This window comes from Umbelopsis ramanniana, assembly GCF_025399195.1.
Source record: "Umbelopsis ramanniana AG unplaced genomic scaffold K450scaffold_72, whole genome shotgun sequence".
Classification (NCBI taxonomy): Eukaryota; Fungi; Mucoromycota; class Umbelopsidomycetes; order Umbelopsidales; family Umbelopsidaceae; genus Umbelopsis; species Umbelopsis ramanniana.
In genome coordinates, this window is record NW_026252158.1 from 29,774 (window position 1) to 42,664 (window position 12,891).

At 44.2% G+C, this 12,891-nt stretch overlaps 6 protein-coding genes across 6 annotated transcripts; 4 read left to right on the plus strand and 2 right to left on the minus strand.

The window, feature by feature from the left end:
* The first annotated feature begins 2,022 nt into the window (after positions 1-2,022).
* K450DRAFT_258628 (uncharacterized protein) lies at positions 2,023-3,830 on the plus strand. Its single transcript, XM_051591875.1, has 8 exons — positions 2,023-2,149; positions 2,234-2,296; positions 2,380-2,467; positions 2,557-2,691; positions 2,758-2,841; positions 2,907-2,986; positions 3,059-3,199; positions 3,267-3,830. Exons 1-8 carry the CDS (start codon positions 2,037-2,039, stop codon positions 3,706-3,708), a joined length of 1,146 nt encoding a protein of 381 aa, XP_051441049.1. The 5' UTR covers positions 2,023-2,036; the 3' UTR covers positions 3,709-3,830.
* Positions 3,742-4,362, plus strand: K450DRAFT_258633 (uncharacterized protein). The gene is made up of 4 exons (XM_051591876.1): positions 3,742-3,829; positions 3,889-4,032; positions 4,099-4,209; positions 4,286-4,362. The coding sequence occupies exons 1-4, from the start codon at positions 3,827-3,829 to the stop codon at positions 4,292-4,294; spliced, it is 267 nt and encodes an 88-aa protein (XP_051441050.1). The 5' UTR covers positions 3,742-3,826; the 3' UTR covers positions 4,295-4,362.
* A 39-nt stretch (positions 4,363-4,401) lies between these two features.
* Positions 4,402-5,796, plus strand: K450DRAFT_258635 (uncharacterized protein; the record flags this gene model as incomplete). The annotated part of the gene is made up of 3 exons (XM_051591877.1): positions 4,402-4,531; positions 4,635-4,922; positions 4,991-5,796. Coding segments are annotated over 3 exons (1,021 nt in total), but the record flags the coding sequence as incomplete, so codon positions are not given.
* A 96-nt stretch (positions 5,797-5,892) lies between these two features.
* Positions 5,893-7,239, minus strand: K450DRAFT_258637 (uncharacterized protein). The gene is made up of 2 exons (XM_051591878.1): positions 6,738-7,239; positions 5,893-6,659 (listed from the first exon to the last, which is right to left on the minus strand). Exons 1-2 carry the CDS (start codon positions 7,207-7,209, stop codon positions 6,052-6,054), a joined length of 1,080 nt encoding a protein of 359 aa, XP_051441052.1. The 5' UTR covers positions 7,210-7,239; the 3' UTR covers positions 5,893-6,051.
* Positions 7,240-7,774: 535 nt separating this feature from the next.
* Positions 7,775-9,963, plus strand: K450DRAFT_258640 (uncharacterized protein). The gene is made up of 4 exons (XM_051591879.1): positions 7,775-8,808; positions 8,873-9,365; positions 9,428-9,575; positions 9,655-9,963. The coding sequence occupies exons 1-4, from the start codon at positions 8,050-8,052 to the stop codon at positions 9,770-9,772; spliced, it is 1,518 nt and encodes a 505-aa protein (XP_051441053.1). The 5' UTR covers positions 7,775-8,049; the 3' UTR covers positions 9,773-9,963.
* A 960-nt stretch (positions 9,964-10,923) lies between these two features.
* On the minus strand, positions 10,924-12,891 carry K450DRAFT_258644 (uncharacterized protein). The gene is made up of 9 exons (XM_051591880.1): positions 12,775-12,891; positions 12,635-12,677; positions 12,465-12,566; positions 12,282-12,399; positions 12,141-12,219; positions 11,931-12,066; positions 11,422-11,854; positions 11,267-11,353; positions 10,924-11,200 (listed from the first exon to the last, which is right to left on the minus strand). The coding sequence occupies exons 1-9, from the start codon at positions 12,836-12,838 to the stop codon at positions 11,162-11,164; spliced, it is 1,101 nt and encodes a 366-aa protein (XP_051441054.1). The 5' UTR covers positions 12,839-12,891; the 3' UTR covers positions 10,924-11,161.

Genomic DNA, 12,891 nt, shown 5'->3' on the forward strand with positions numbered 1-12,891 from the left:
TTTGGTGCCACTGCCAATACAGGATTTGGAGCAAGCAATGCTGCCAAACCTTTCAGCTTCGGTAAGATCTTGTGTTATTTTCACTTCTAAACTTTAGCAACTTCCACTCACCTTTGGACAAAATAGGATCTACTCCTGCAACTTCGCAAGCTAGTACTGGATTTGGAGCCACGGGTGCTTCACCCTTTGGGCAGCAACCTCAACAGCAGCAGCAACAGCAACCATCTGTTGGTGGCCTCTTTGGTCAAGCTGCTCAAAGCACGCCTTCCTTCGGCCAACAAGCTACTGGCACCGGCTTCGGCGGCTTTGGCCAAAAGCCTGCTGCTCAACCAACTACTGGATTTGGCGGTTTCGGTGCTACCAATGCCAATAAACCCGCGACATCTTTCAGCTTTGGTAGTACTGCCCCTCCTGCCACAAGTACAGCCGCAACATCTGGATTTGGTGGATTCGGTGCGAATACAGGTGCTGCTGGCTTTGGCTCCACTGGCGTAGCTGCCGGAGGTTTGTTTGGAGCTTCTAAGCCAGCAGCCAGCACTGGCTTATTTGGAGCCGCTCCACAAGGATCGACGTTTGGTGGATTTGGAGCTACAAGCAACACTGGTGGCCTTGGATCTGGTCTATTTGGCGCAAAGCCTGCTACTAACAATGCTACAGCTCCATCACTGTTCGGCAATACCCAACAAACGGCTGGCGGATTTGGATTTGGTAACCAACAAACCAACAACGCGAATACGTTTAGCCTTCCAGGAACCGGTGGCCTGACCACATTCGGCACAACTGGCCTTCAACAGCAGCCTAACGCTAACCAACAACCACCACTGTATGCTTCTCTTGATAAATATCCCTATGGATATAATCCCCTCTTTGAGAATCTACCAGCTGGTAGCAGCGGTGCAGAGCGTTCTTCCTCTGTAGCTGTGAGCGAAGAGCCAAGCAAGAAGCTCTCCACTACTCCTCATTTCATGATCACACCTCGCTCAGCTACCAAAATCAAACTTCGTGGTTACAGCTTCGCTCCCACTGGTGAACTTGTTTCCCGTAAGAAAGGCGGTCTAGATGGTATCAGTGACGATGCTGTATTGAGACCTGAAGCATTTGCACCACGACCAAGCATCAAACGACTCATTATAAACAAAAAAGTGTCGCCCTCTGAGCTATCAGCCGCTACGAACAGTGGCACTGGTGTCTTAAGCACAGGCAGCAAGGCAAAGGTTACCTTTGATCCTCATCTCGAGTTGATTGCATCCCAGGATCATCATGAGACTGAAGAGACTGCTGAAGACGAACAGCAAGCTAATGCATCGGAAACCTCGAAACCCACCAACCGCAACACTGCCTTTAGTGACAACGCTATGGCTCAGGGCTACTATATCAAACCAAGCTTGCAAGTTCTTGGTAACCAGACCCGACAGCAGTTGAAGAACACACAGCACTTGGTCGTTGGCTTGAAGGGCGTTGGTGAAATTACTTTTGAAGGACCCGTAGACTTGTCTGAAATTGACTTGGATCAAATTATGGTCGGCATCGTCAATTTCCAACCCAAGACATGTACAGTTTATCCAGACGAAGACGCCAAACCTCCACAAGGCAAAGGCTTGAACGTCCCTGCTACCATCAAACTCGAGAAGTGTTACCCCGTTGACAAAACTACCAGACAACCCATAACTGATCCACAACACCCACGAGTGATTGCTATCATCAGGAAGCTTCGTGCCGTACCTGAAACTGAATTTATTGATTTCGAGGCTTCAACAGGAACGTGGACGTTTAAGGTGCAACACTTTTAGTTTAGATTTTTCATTCTCTTTGATTTTTAAATAGTCGCTTTCACATTCAATAAAGGAAATGTCATATCAACTCTTCAAGAGGTTTGAACAATCGTGGAAACGTTGGTCCAAAATGATCAAAGTGTCAGGCAGGGTTTTGGCAGACCCTTAACATACTCACTGTGACTTGTAATTTGGAAGCAGGTAAGGCTTTTGGTTCCAGATAGTCGGCAAACACTTTTTCTTTATTTCACGGCATTGGTCCACATGACTTCACCACATAGTGGAGTACCTGATATACCAGGAATACTTCAATACGAACCTGCTCTCGGCCATTTGAAGCAATATGTAGCGAATTTAATGCAAATGCGAAGTTATAGGTACGGAGCTAACTAGCCTAATGGACGGCCCCAAACCTAGTTGAAGATCCAATCCTTGCAATCCATAACTAAGATCCATTCTAGATTTCCAGGAGCGCAGCCAGTGAGCTTCAGACAAGATCATCTTAGACAGTTAGAGAGGGAAGAGTGAGTAGCATTAGCTGGAATTTACTCCCTGCTTGGAATTCAATCGATAACTGACTTCGCGTATGTCCGGTATTACTGCTCAGCTATTTTGTAGCCGAAAAATCAGACGGCGTTCGCTGTTTGGCACTGATCACAGTGAACCGAGAAACGAAAGCACAAGAAGTGTATTTGGTACGAATATAATTGTGAACGTAACATCGAAAGGAGGTCGCAGAAAGAATAACCGCCCGTTTCGCTAATGCTGTCCTTTCGTCCCGAAGTTTGATCGAAAGAGCAACTTCTTTTTAATACCAAACCTCCGCTTTCCAATACCTAATGATCCATCCTTCCAAAAATGCCATACGGATACAATAATAGATGGCGAACTCGTTCTGGACAAAGAGCCAGATGGACGGGTAAGGTTACATTGCGATTCTCTGGTCACGGCCAAGGTTTGGGGACTGACTATTTGCTTTATCTAGGTGCAACAACGATTACTACTATTCGACTGCTTGACCATTGCTGGAAAAGTTCTTGTTGAACGCGATTTGTCCAAAAGATTAGGCGTGAGTCAATGTGTTCAAATTACCAACCACTAAGTGTCATCCTAATGATCGGGAACAAATTGCAGTACCTGAAGATGGATATTCTTCGACCTTATCAGCAAATGTTACAGAAACGACCTGATATAGCCTCATCCCAACCGTTCAGGTACGGCATACAAAACTAGATTCAAACCATTGCCCATGGGCAATATGAACACTTACTCACTTTGCTATACAGCGTCGAATTCAAAGAACAGCAATTTTCTTATCATTTAGAGACGATTTTCAACGAGATCATACCGAACTTGAAGCATGGAAACGATGGACTGATATTTACATCTGTTAATGGGCCCTACACTCTGGGAACATGCGAAACAATGTAACAAGCATTTCCTCTCAACAAGCATCCCCATTCACTAATACTGACCAATCCACCTTTACTTTAGGCTCAAATGGAAACCTGCAAATGAAAATTCGATAGATTTTAAAATTAGTCTAGATTTCCCTCCAAGTGGAACTATCCCAGGCGTGGTCGACACAACAGCACGGCCACGCATTGGACTTTGGGTATGGAGGGGAGGAAGAGATTACATGCCCTTTGGTGAGATGGGAGTTACCGACGAGGAATGGTTTAGGGACTTTGCACCATTAGGGAGAACCTTACAAGGTCGTATTGTTGAATGCAATTACGATATCGAAGCACAACAACGTCTAAGGCTCAGCAGCCCCTGGCGATTTATGAGGTATCGAACAGATAAACCCGATGCCAATCACAAATCCACCGTCGACAAGGTCCTAGATAGTATACGCGATGGTATCACGCAACAAGAGCTGGTTGACAGAGCTCCATATTTTCGTGAAGCATGGAATCAGCGTAAGCATCAATAAAAACCGCAATACACATGTTCTGAATGAGGAGGGTACGGAATTTAAAAATTTTGGTCCACATTCCCTTTGTGTCCGGGGAAAAGGTGTTCCACCTGATCCTGGACTTCATTTCCTCCGAATGGTATGAATTACTCTCATTCGCACTGCATTCATTGGCCTTCATCTTAACTGTTTTCTCAGGGCAACTGCTTAGGTTCACGAAAACCGTCGGGTAACAGACTCAATGAACCAGGTGATGTCGCACGAACACCTGCTGGTCCCCAGCCTGATGCAGCCACAGCTCGCGAGATGCGGCTAGCAGCTGCGGAAGGTCGTCAGAAAAAGGTGAGACCGACTACCCTTCGACTTTTTTGCTGTCAATGTCGCTCACTGAATCGTATTATCCACTAGCAAAATAACAGAGGTGTCCAAGGTTCTGGTGGGAAGCTGAGTCAAAAATTGCAGGCACAAAGTAAGCTCAAGCCTGGACAGGAAAATGAAGAGAATGTCGAGCGGATAGTTGTAAGTGGATCATAATGATATGCAATTGCTGGAGTGCAAAACATCTGTATTGACGTGCTTTTTGCTTGCCATGTAGTGGGACTAAAGGGTCCAGAATACTTCTGTACTTTCGAAATTTGTTAAAATAAAAAATCCCAACCCGTTTCATTCGTACTCCGTTCGTCTCCATTCTAGCATCATGCCAGACGACTACATGCCTTCATGGCTCTCTTATACTCTTTCTGCAACTGGCCTTGCCAGTGCTGCTGGAGCCGTAATGCTCTACTTGTACCAATCTGATCTGCTTTACTTGCCCAGTCATCCTGAAGGATCTCGAACAGAGGTAAGAAGAAAGAGGGGTCCATCGCACTTCAATCTATGCCAAGCAGGTGTGACGCAGCCACGACACCATGGAAAGCTCAGTCATTAAACTAATTCTATTGCAGGTGCCAAAGCCCAGCCAATATGGGATGCCATATGTTGAAGAAACCTTGACTACAAAAGATGGTGTCAAAATCAAATCCTATATCATCACATTGAAAGACGAGCAAGCGGCAAAGAACGCCCCAACTATTATCTATCATCACGCAAACGCAGGAAACATGGGCCACCGTTTGCCTATTGCCCAGGTCTTTTACGAAAAGTTTAATGTCAATGTGGTTATGCTGTCATATCGTGGATATGGTCTCAGCGAAGGCACTCCCAGTGACAAAGGTCTCCGCATTGATTCTCAGGTAAACCCTGTTCTGCTCAGTTCATCTGGTGGATCAACCGTAATCTGACGATCCATTTGTTTCCATAGACCATGTTAGATTATGTACGCGCTCACCCCATACTTGGAAAGACGAAAATCATTGCTTATGGACAATCTCTTGGCGGAGCAGTGGCCATTGACGTCGTGGCAAGAAACCCAGACGCATTCGCCGGTCTTATGATTGAAAATACCTTTTTGTCAGTCCCCAAGATGATCCCCCATGTCGTTCCAATGCTAAAGAATCTCACATGGCTATGCCACTTGAATTGGCCCAGTGAAAATAACATACGGCAAATTGTGAAGACACCCATTCTCTTTTTATCTGGTGCCAAAGATGAACTCGTTCCTCCATCCCATATGAAGGGCCTGTACAATGCATCTCAAACGAGAGCCACCAAGGTTTGGAAGGAATTCAAAAACGGAACTCATAACGACACTTGCATACAACCGGGTTATTTCTCAGCCATTCGTGATTTCCTTGCTGATCTACGAGACGATCAACCTGAACCTGTTCAACAACAAGCCGCTCCATCAAAGACAGAAAAGGTCAAACTCGAAGGTGAAGGCGAAGAAAAGTTTCAACTCGTCAGCGGTGTTGCTGATGCTGAAGGCATGACACATAGCTTCAGATTTGAAGAAGAAGAGGATTGACCTTCGCACCACCATCGTACCTAATGATACCACCACATTTGTTTTGAGCCTCCCCTTGTTTTGTCCCATTCTTGTTAACATCTTCTTGACATTCCATTTTCTTTGTGCTGAAAGTTCCCTTTGTCGAAACTATAGTATCTCGTATAATATACTATTTTATATGAAATAGAGAACGAATTCAAGTGTCCCATGTTATCAATTGATTATTGTATTTGACATTGATATGAACCAAGACCGATATGGATCAAGTGCAGCATTTTTTTGTCTTGCATTATGTCACTATGGTTTAATCATGGATGGAGATAAACATCTAACAATAGCAATACCAATAACAGCATTTCGAAAGACAAGAAATACATATTCTCAAGAGAGTAGTTGGTCTGTCGTTCCCTTTATTTTACAATGTCTTTCAGAACTTCTAAGCAGGTTCTAACCCAAAAACTACTTGTCGAAGAGTTTTAAATATCCAAGTCTTCATCGGGATCTTCATCGTCAAAATCGTCAGCTGCATCTGGCTCGTAGTAGATTGACCCGGAAGAGGGCGGTGCTGGTGTCGTGGTAGGTTCTGAGGACTCGATTTCGACTGTTCCTCTGTTTTGAGCCTTCAAGTAAGGCAAAACGACCTTCTCCTTTGCACGTCTTTGTTCGTCAGTCAATGTCAAGTTAAACGATAGATTGGCAGTTGGATCCGGTCCAGCCGATTCTTGTAAATCTTCGTCAAGATCCTCTTCCGTCTCCTGGGCGGCGGCTGTCATGACAGAGATGCCTTGACCATCACATCGAAACGCGTTTGTTTCATGCAAAACCTTGCCGCTCTTCCGCTTCCACATGATCTTCGCAACAGCCGTAGTATTATTTGAGTTGGTGTTCATGTAAGAAAATTGATCGACAGCTTTGAAACCGGTAAGGTGCTCCATGTTGGACGTGTCTGTTTGAGGTGGCGCCTCCACCTGGATGGCAACTGAAAACAATCGCTGCAGACTTTCCATCAGTGATGGCGCATGCCGTGCAGCTGCCCTTGCATATGAAATGTCTGCATGGTGCATAACAATGACTCTCCTATCATCTAGTTACGAGTTCAGTGTTAGTTCATTGTAGCTTCGGGCCCATGCAAATCGCCAACAACAATGCAAAGAAGACTAACCTGTTGCTAAAGACGCTAAAGATCTTACAAGCTGATAGCATTGCTCATATGCAGCAAATAAAAGTGGTGCGAGAGAATCTATAATGACAGTGCAGCGCTTGTGTGCTTGGGTTTGTTCGGCCAATGCCTTCACCAGTGGTTTGAGGTCAGATAACTGTGAGACGGTGTGGCACTTGTGCTTGCCCTCAAGAAGCTGGTCAGTTGGAAAGGTGGAATTCCATCCATTAGGATTAGAGTATGCGTCATAGAAAGTGATATTTGCGTTTTGGTGATTAGATATTGATTTGAGAATGGACTTTGGTGATGTTTCGGTACATAAGACAACCAGCGGTTGATCTTGTGCTGCACGACCAGCAAAATTAAGAAGTAGAGGATTGCCGGATTGTTGAACTGAATCTATGATCATAATAGAGCGAGCAGAGTCTTTGTCTTCTAGCAGACGCTCTAGTGCTAACCCACTCGTTTGTGCCATGGTTTTTATGCAACAATGTGTTAGACTAAAAAATCTTGTGAATACGGGCACACCAAAAAAAAGTTGGACTGTCGAAAATTTGACTGTTCCTCGCCAAGGAGCCTTTTGCAACAGACGCGAAAAAAATATCAACGTGAAGTCCTGCAGTTTCTAGAATTTATGTAGAAAGTAAGAGATTAAAAGACACTGTTGAAGTTGAAGAATATAGTTGTGTTTGTTTCAACAGTGGCCACCAGTCGTAACACCCTAAGCAAACCAACCACATCTGATACAATGCTCTATTTGCTACTCATCTCATCACCTTGCAACCGCATCAACGAGAAAGCGTGAAGGAATAAGCAGATGACATGTTACACTATGTAATGAAGTACATAATATTGCGCTAAATGACGGACTGGTGTGACACACTGTTACTACCAGAGAAGAACTACACCTAATCAATGCATTTGTTATTAACACTGCTGCGACATCCACCTTCACATGTAATCAGGAAGCCGCCTACCTGACTGTAAAGCACCAAGCGATAGCCATGCACTAGATCTGGCCATAGCTGAAAGCTAATAGTGTTGCGAAGGCCGTCAAGCATAGCAGCTGTGATACAAATTTTCAGCTTCTATTTGCAAGAAGTCTATGGTTTCTTTAGTGAGAGTTTTCATTATGACAGTGCGCTCAACAGAGTGGCCAAAACCATCGTCATTATCGAAGGGCGATCTCGGAGTCTTACTGAGATTGATTGGCCTGTAATGTCCATTTCGCTTTTTTGGGGACCAGCACCTCACGTGCATCTAACAAGGGGTTTGGATGCTTCTCACTCTCTATTCACTACCGTAATTTCTTCACATGGACGAAATCATCTCGAGGGAGCTCCCAACCACGAGCCATGTGAAGGAACGAACGAGCGATGAATATCCTAGGCACGACGAAGACTCAGCTCTTGTGGACGTCTCTACCGATCCTCCTGTTCGCCGTTCTTCATCCCTGAAAGCAAATAGATCAGTTGATGGTGCAAGATCGCACAAGAAATCTCATTCGAGGACTCACTCTTTGACAATACATCCCATGAGACAACCGATGCCAACTCACAATAACGTTATTCCAACTAGCACCACTACAGCATCACCCCATCCAGCAACAAAGCAAGGCAGAAGAGGATCTCTGCCAGCGTTGACTGTTGCCATCAAACCAAGCAAGGCCAAGGACTTTGGTTCACCGGCTAGATCACCTTACTTTGCTAGCCGTCTAGCGGGAAGTTCTTCTTTGCTTAACTCACCCATACCAGAGAAAGGCGGTGTCTCCATCCAGATAGCGCACCCTGAGTCCGATCTCACCAATTTCCATATAACCAACCGACAAGAGACTATCGCAAAGAACTTGTCATACATTCTTTGCTGGTACATATTTTCCACATGTCTTTCACTATATAACAAAAATTTGATGGGCAAGGATCGATTCAACTTCAACTTTCCATTGTTGGTAAGCGCCATTCACACTGGCCTGCATTCTATCATCACTGCTGTCATGATGGCAGTGGGAGGTAGTCGTTGGAACCCAAGGAAAAGTGGCGATACAGTGTCCATGCACAATTATATATTTAAAGTGGTAAGTTTCCTTACCTAGAACAAAAATTATGTATTGCGTGGTAGAACTAACGACACAAATGTAGGTACCGTGCGGGTTAGCTGCTGCCCTTGAGATTTGCTGTGCCAATGCATCTCTAGTGTTCATCTCTCTCAGCTTTTATACCATGGTCAAGTCCAGTACTCCCATTTGGGTTCTTCTGTTTGCTCTCTTGTTCGGATTGGAAAAGCCCCGTATTCTGGTCATCTCCATTATCATAGTCATGGTCATTGGTGTTATCCTAACGGTAGAAGGCGAGACAAAGTTCGACATGACTGGATTCGTATTGGTGTTGACTGCCTCCGTCATGTCGGGCTTGCGATGGAGCTTGACACAGCTTTTATTACAACACGACAGCTTGGGAATGGATAACCCGGTGGCCACCCTGTACCATCTTAGCCCCGTCATGTTTGTTACTATGGCAACCCTGAGCTTAATTTTTGAAGATCCAATCGGGCAATTTAGGCACTCTGAACACTTTGATAGTGCCTTCCATGTTGTAGAGTCGTTTGGTCTCATGGCCATTGGTGGTTTACTAGGTAAGTTCTGTCACACAATAAGCTCAGATCGACCCTTATCTCACCTTCTCGTTTGTTGGTAGCTTTTGCAATGACCTTGGCGGAATTTCACCTTATCAAAAGCACCAATACAATTACGCTGAGCGTGGCTGGCATTAGCAAGGAAGTGGTGATCATCACACTCTCTGTGTTGATATATGGCGACGTCTTAACCCCTATCAACTTGCTTGGGTAAATATAGGCATTCATCAATTATTGTGTAAATAACTTTATATTGACATATTTGTTCTCTTTCTACGCCACGTTTTAGACTTGCGGTTTCTATCATTGGAATTATTGCCTACAATTACTACAAACTATCAAAACATGGTAAAGACCAAGGCTACGAGCATCTTCCTATGCATGGTTCAAACAAACTTGAAGATTAGATCTATCAGAACATCCTACTTTGTACACAACACTGCAATGTATTCCCTTTTGTAATTTATACTCACAATCCCTCATTCCTGTCCATATACCAGCAAGCAATTCTTATAAATCGGCAGGTCATGCAAAGATTTTCATCTTTTTGATCCTTAGCAATTCGTATCCCCCATAACTATTTTTTAAAAAACCTCTTTCTTTTTGATGAAGAAAAAAATATTAACAAAATAACAAGCAAACTTCTTATTTTCATTCCCTCTTGGTGATGTTAAAGGGGTAGGGAAGGGGACGGATCTCAATTCAATAATACAGAAATAAAAAAAAAACATTGAAGCTAATTACAGGGCGCGACGGATATGCACCATTTTAGCCAAGTGGATTGGCGTCTACTTTGGTGATGAGGAGTCAACAGAAGGCTTAGCGGCTGGACATGGCATTTCGATCAAGCTCCCTGGATAGGACGGCGGTGCAATGTCACTTCCCATATCTAAGTATGCTGTTGTATACGGCTTCATCTTGGGAGACGGTTAAAAAAGATGTGTTTAGACGGCGTAAACAGACCCCATTTAGCACGCTTACCTTTTCTTCAATGAACATCTCTTCATCCCCATTGATATGAATGAGGTGAGTGCCTGTCCCGCTTGGCACACGATATGCGACTCCAGCGCTATCTATTTTCACTTCATAGACGAGCGGCTGTATTGGAAGCTTTTGTTTGAGCAACGCACATTGTACAGAGGCAAGCCCAAATATGCAATACGTACCTTTCCTAATAAATGTGGCATTGATATACAGCAACCCATGATGAAGTCGATTTACAAAGATGTTACGGGAAAGAGGGTGCAAAAAGCGTATTGAGAGAGTATGAAATGGCTTTCCGTAGTGCCGGGCCTCGCTCAAAGGTCTCCTCTTTTATATGTACTTTCTCAAATGTGCACCCTTTCCAACATGTTTGTTTTCCTGCCCAAATACAGAAATTTTTTTTCTTGTCCTTGGTTCTTGCGTTCACAAAGCGTCTCGTCTGAATGTTCTCCCGAACCACTCATACACTGTGATAGCACCACTGCCATGGCTAATAGAAGCAGTGCTTTTACATAGCATGAAACAAAGCTGTATATTTAAAAAATATACACAAAATTTTTGGCGCATCGGATGTGGCGCAAGGTCAAATCAGCCAGCCAAGAACTGTCAGGAGTAACTGTGCCTTCCTGGTAAAGGCTTCATCCCCTTTGATCGAAAATAGCTTTAATGATTTGTCATTACTTTATTATTTAATTTAATTGGATACCTCCAAATGTTTTCTGTTTTGGTAGCTCTCCTGGCTTTTCATGAAACAGATCAAGTGTCTGGCGGTGAATTTACAAGCATTTCCAGTGCGCGCACTAATATCTGTCCTATTCGTCTTCGTCACTACTCCATGCATCCATTTCAGCCTGTTGGAAGCCACAGTGTTAGTTTTAAAGCAGCTCCGTATGGCCCTTGGCAAGACCTTTACTCACCTCTGGCCGCCTATCTATTAGCTCTGAATCTTTTCGTGGCGCTTCCCAGACTAGAATTTCTTGATCTTTAGAAGCGCTATACAGCTCCTATATCAGGACATCCGTCAACATTCACCATTGTTTCACAGCCATGAACCTAAAAACGTGGACATTACCTCTCTTCCTGGTCGCTTATCTACCGATGTGACTCTGCCATAGGAACCACGCAGCCGCTTGACTAAGCTTCCATCAAGCATATCGAAGGCTAACACCTGATGATCGTCGCTGGGAATAAATATCAATGGGGGCCAAATACCGTTATCGACAATGAGTGGTTTTATGGTGGTTCTCGATCGATTTCGTAAATGAGGGCCATAGTTGACCAAGGTGTTTTGGCCCGTATATGCATCCCACAGTCTTATCTTTTCGTCCATACCCAACGAGATGATGTGTAAACCATCCGAAGAGAAGGCTAGTCCATTGATGGGTCGATTGTGGGCTTGATTAGTTGATGACAAAGGATCAGCATCTTCTGTGTTATATTGATCTAGGGACATGATGCAAGCTGCCGCTTTTCGTATATCCCAAACTCGAATTGTACAATCCGTACTACACTCGCAAAAAAGTAGGTTAGACATGTTGTCTTCAACACCCAGGGCTATTTAAGGCATATCAATTGCCATACCCGCCTGTCACCAGCATGTGCTCGTATCTTGTTGACCATTGTACTGCCATGACACTCCCATTATGTCCCGTAAGTGAATGCGTAAACGCACCGGAGCGCAAATCACAAAGCCGCACTCGTGGATCTGCTGACGCTCCTATCATGATGTTTCGGTATTCAGTAAAAAATTACAAAAGTCGAACAATAAAGTAATACAGAAACAACGCATACCGGCAACCAAGCTATGATATGCAATAGGTGATATGGCCTGCGAGAACACTTTTTCTTCCAAATCAAATGTACATGCCGGCTATCGCGGAGAAGTGTTATGTCAGTCGCAAGCATATACGATCTTTACAAAACGAGACCTACCGTCATGGTGTTAGTATCCCAAACATTCACAGTATTATCAAATGATGAGCTTATGAACATGCCGGTATCGAAGGGATACCAGGCAACTGAAGAAACGCCAAATTTTTGACGATTTTTTCTGATGACAAGATGTCAAGCTTCAGTACGGGCAAGCTTCCATATATCCAATTTGAACCTGCTTACTTTTCAACTCTTGCAATGGAAGGTATCTTCCACAACTTTGTATGTACAGGTTCTTCTATGTCGTATATGTGTATTTGGCTATCAGCTCCAGCTGAAAGAAGGCTATTTCATTCAATGGTGCATGAGGAAAGGTGCAAAGCAACCACAGAACTTTATTACGGGCGACTTACTATTTCTTTTCCACTCTATCTATTTCAATCCAGTTGATTGGAGCTGTCGTTTAGGCAGGTCGTGGTTAACGATATGTATGTTACGTCCAACCAATATTTGCAGCTGCGCTCCATTCACGATTCACCATTTTAGTGCTTACCATGGTGTCCACGAGCCACTTCTTTGAATTGACTCAATTCAAGTTCATACATTCTCTTCGTCATTTCTGCCCGACGAAGGGTTTGAGGGCGTCCTATGCCATTCTCCCTGGCTAGTA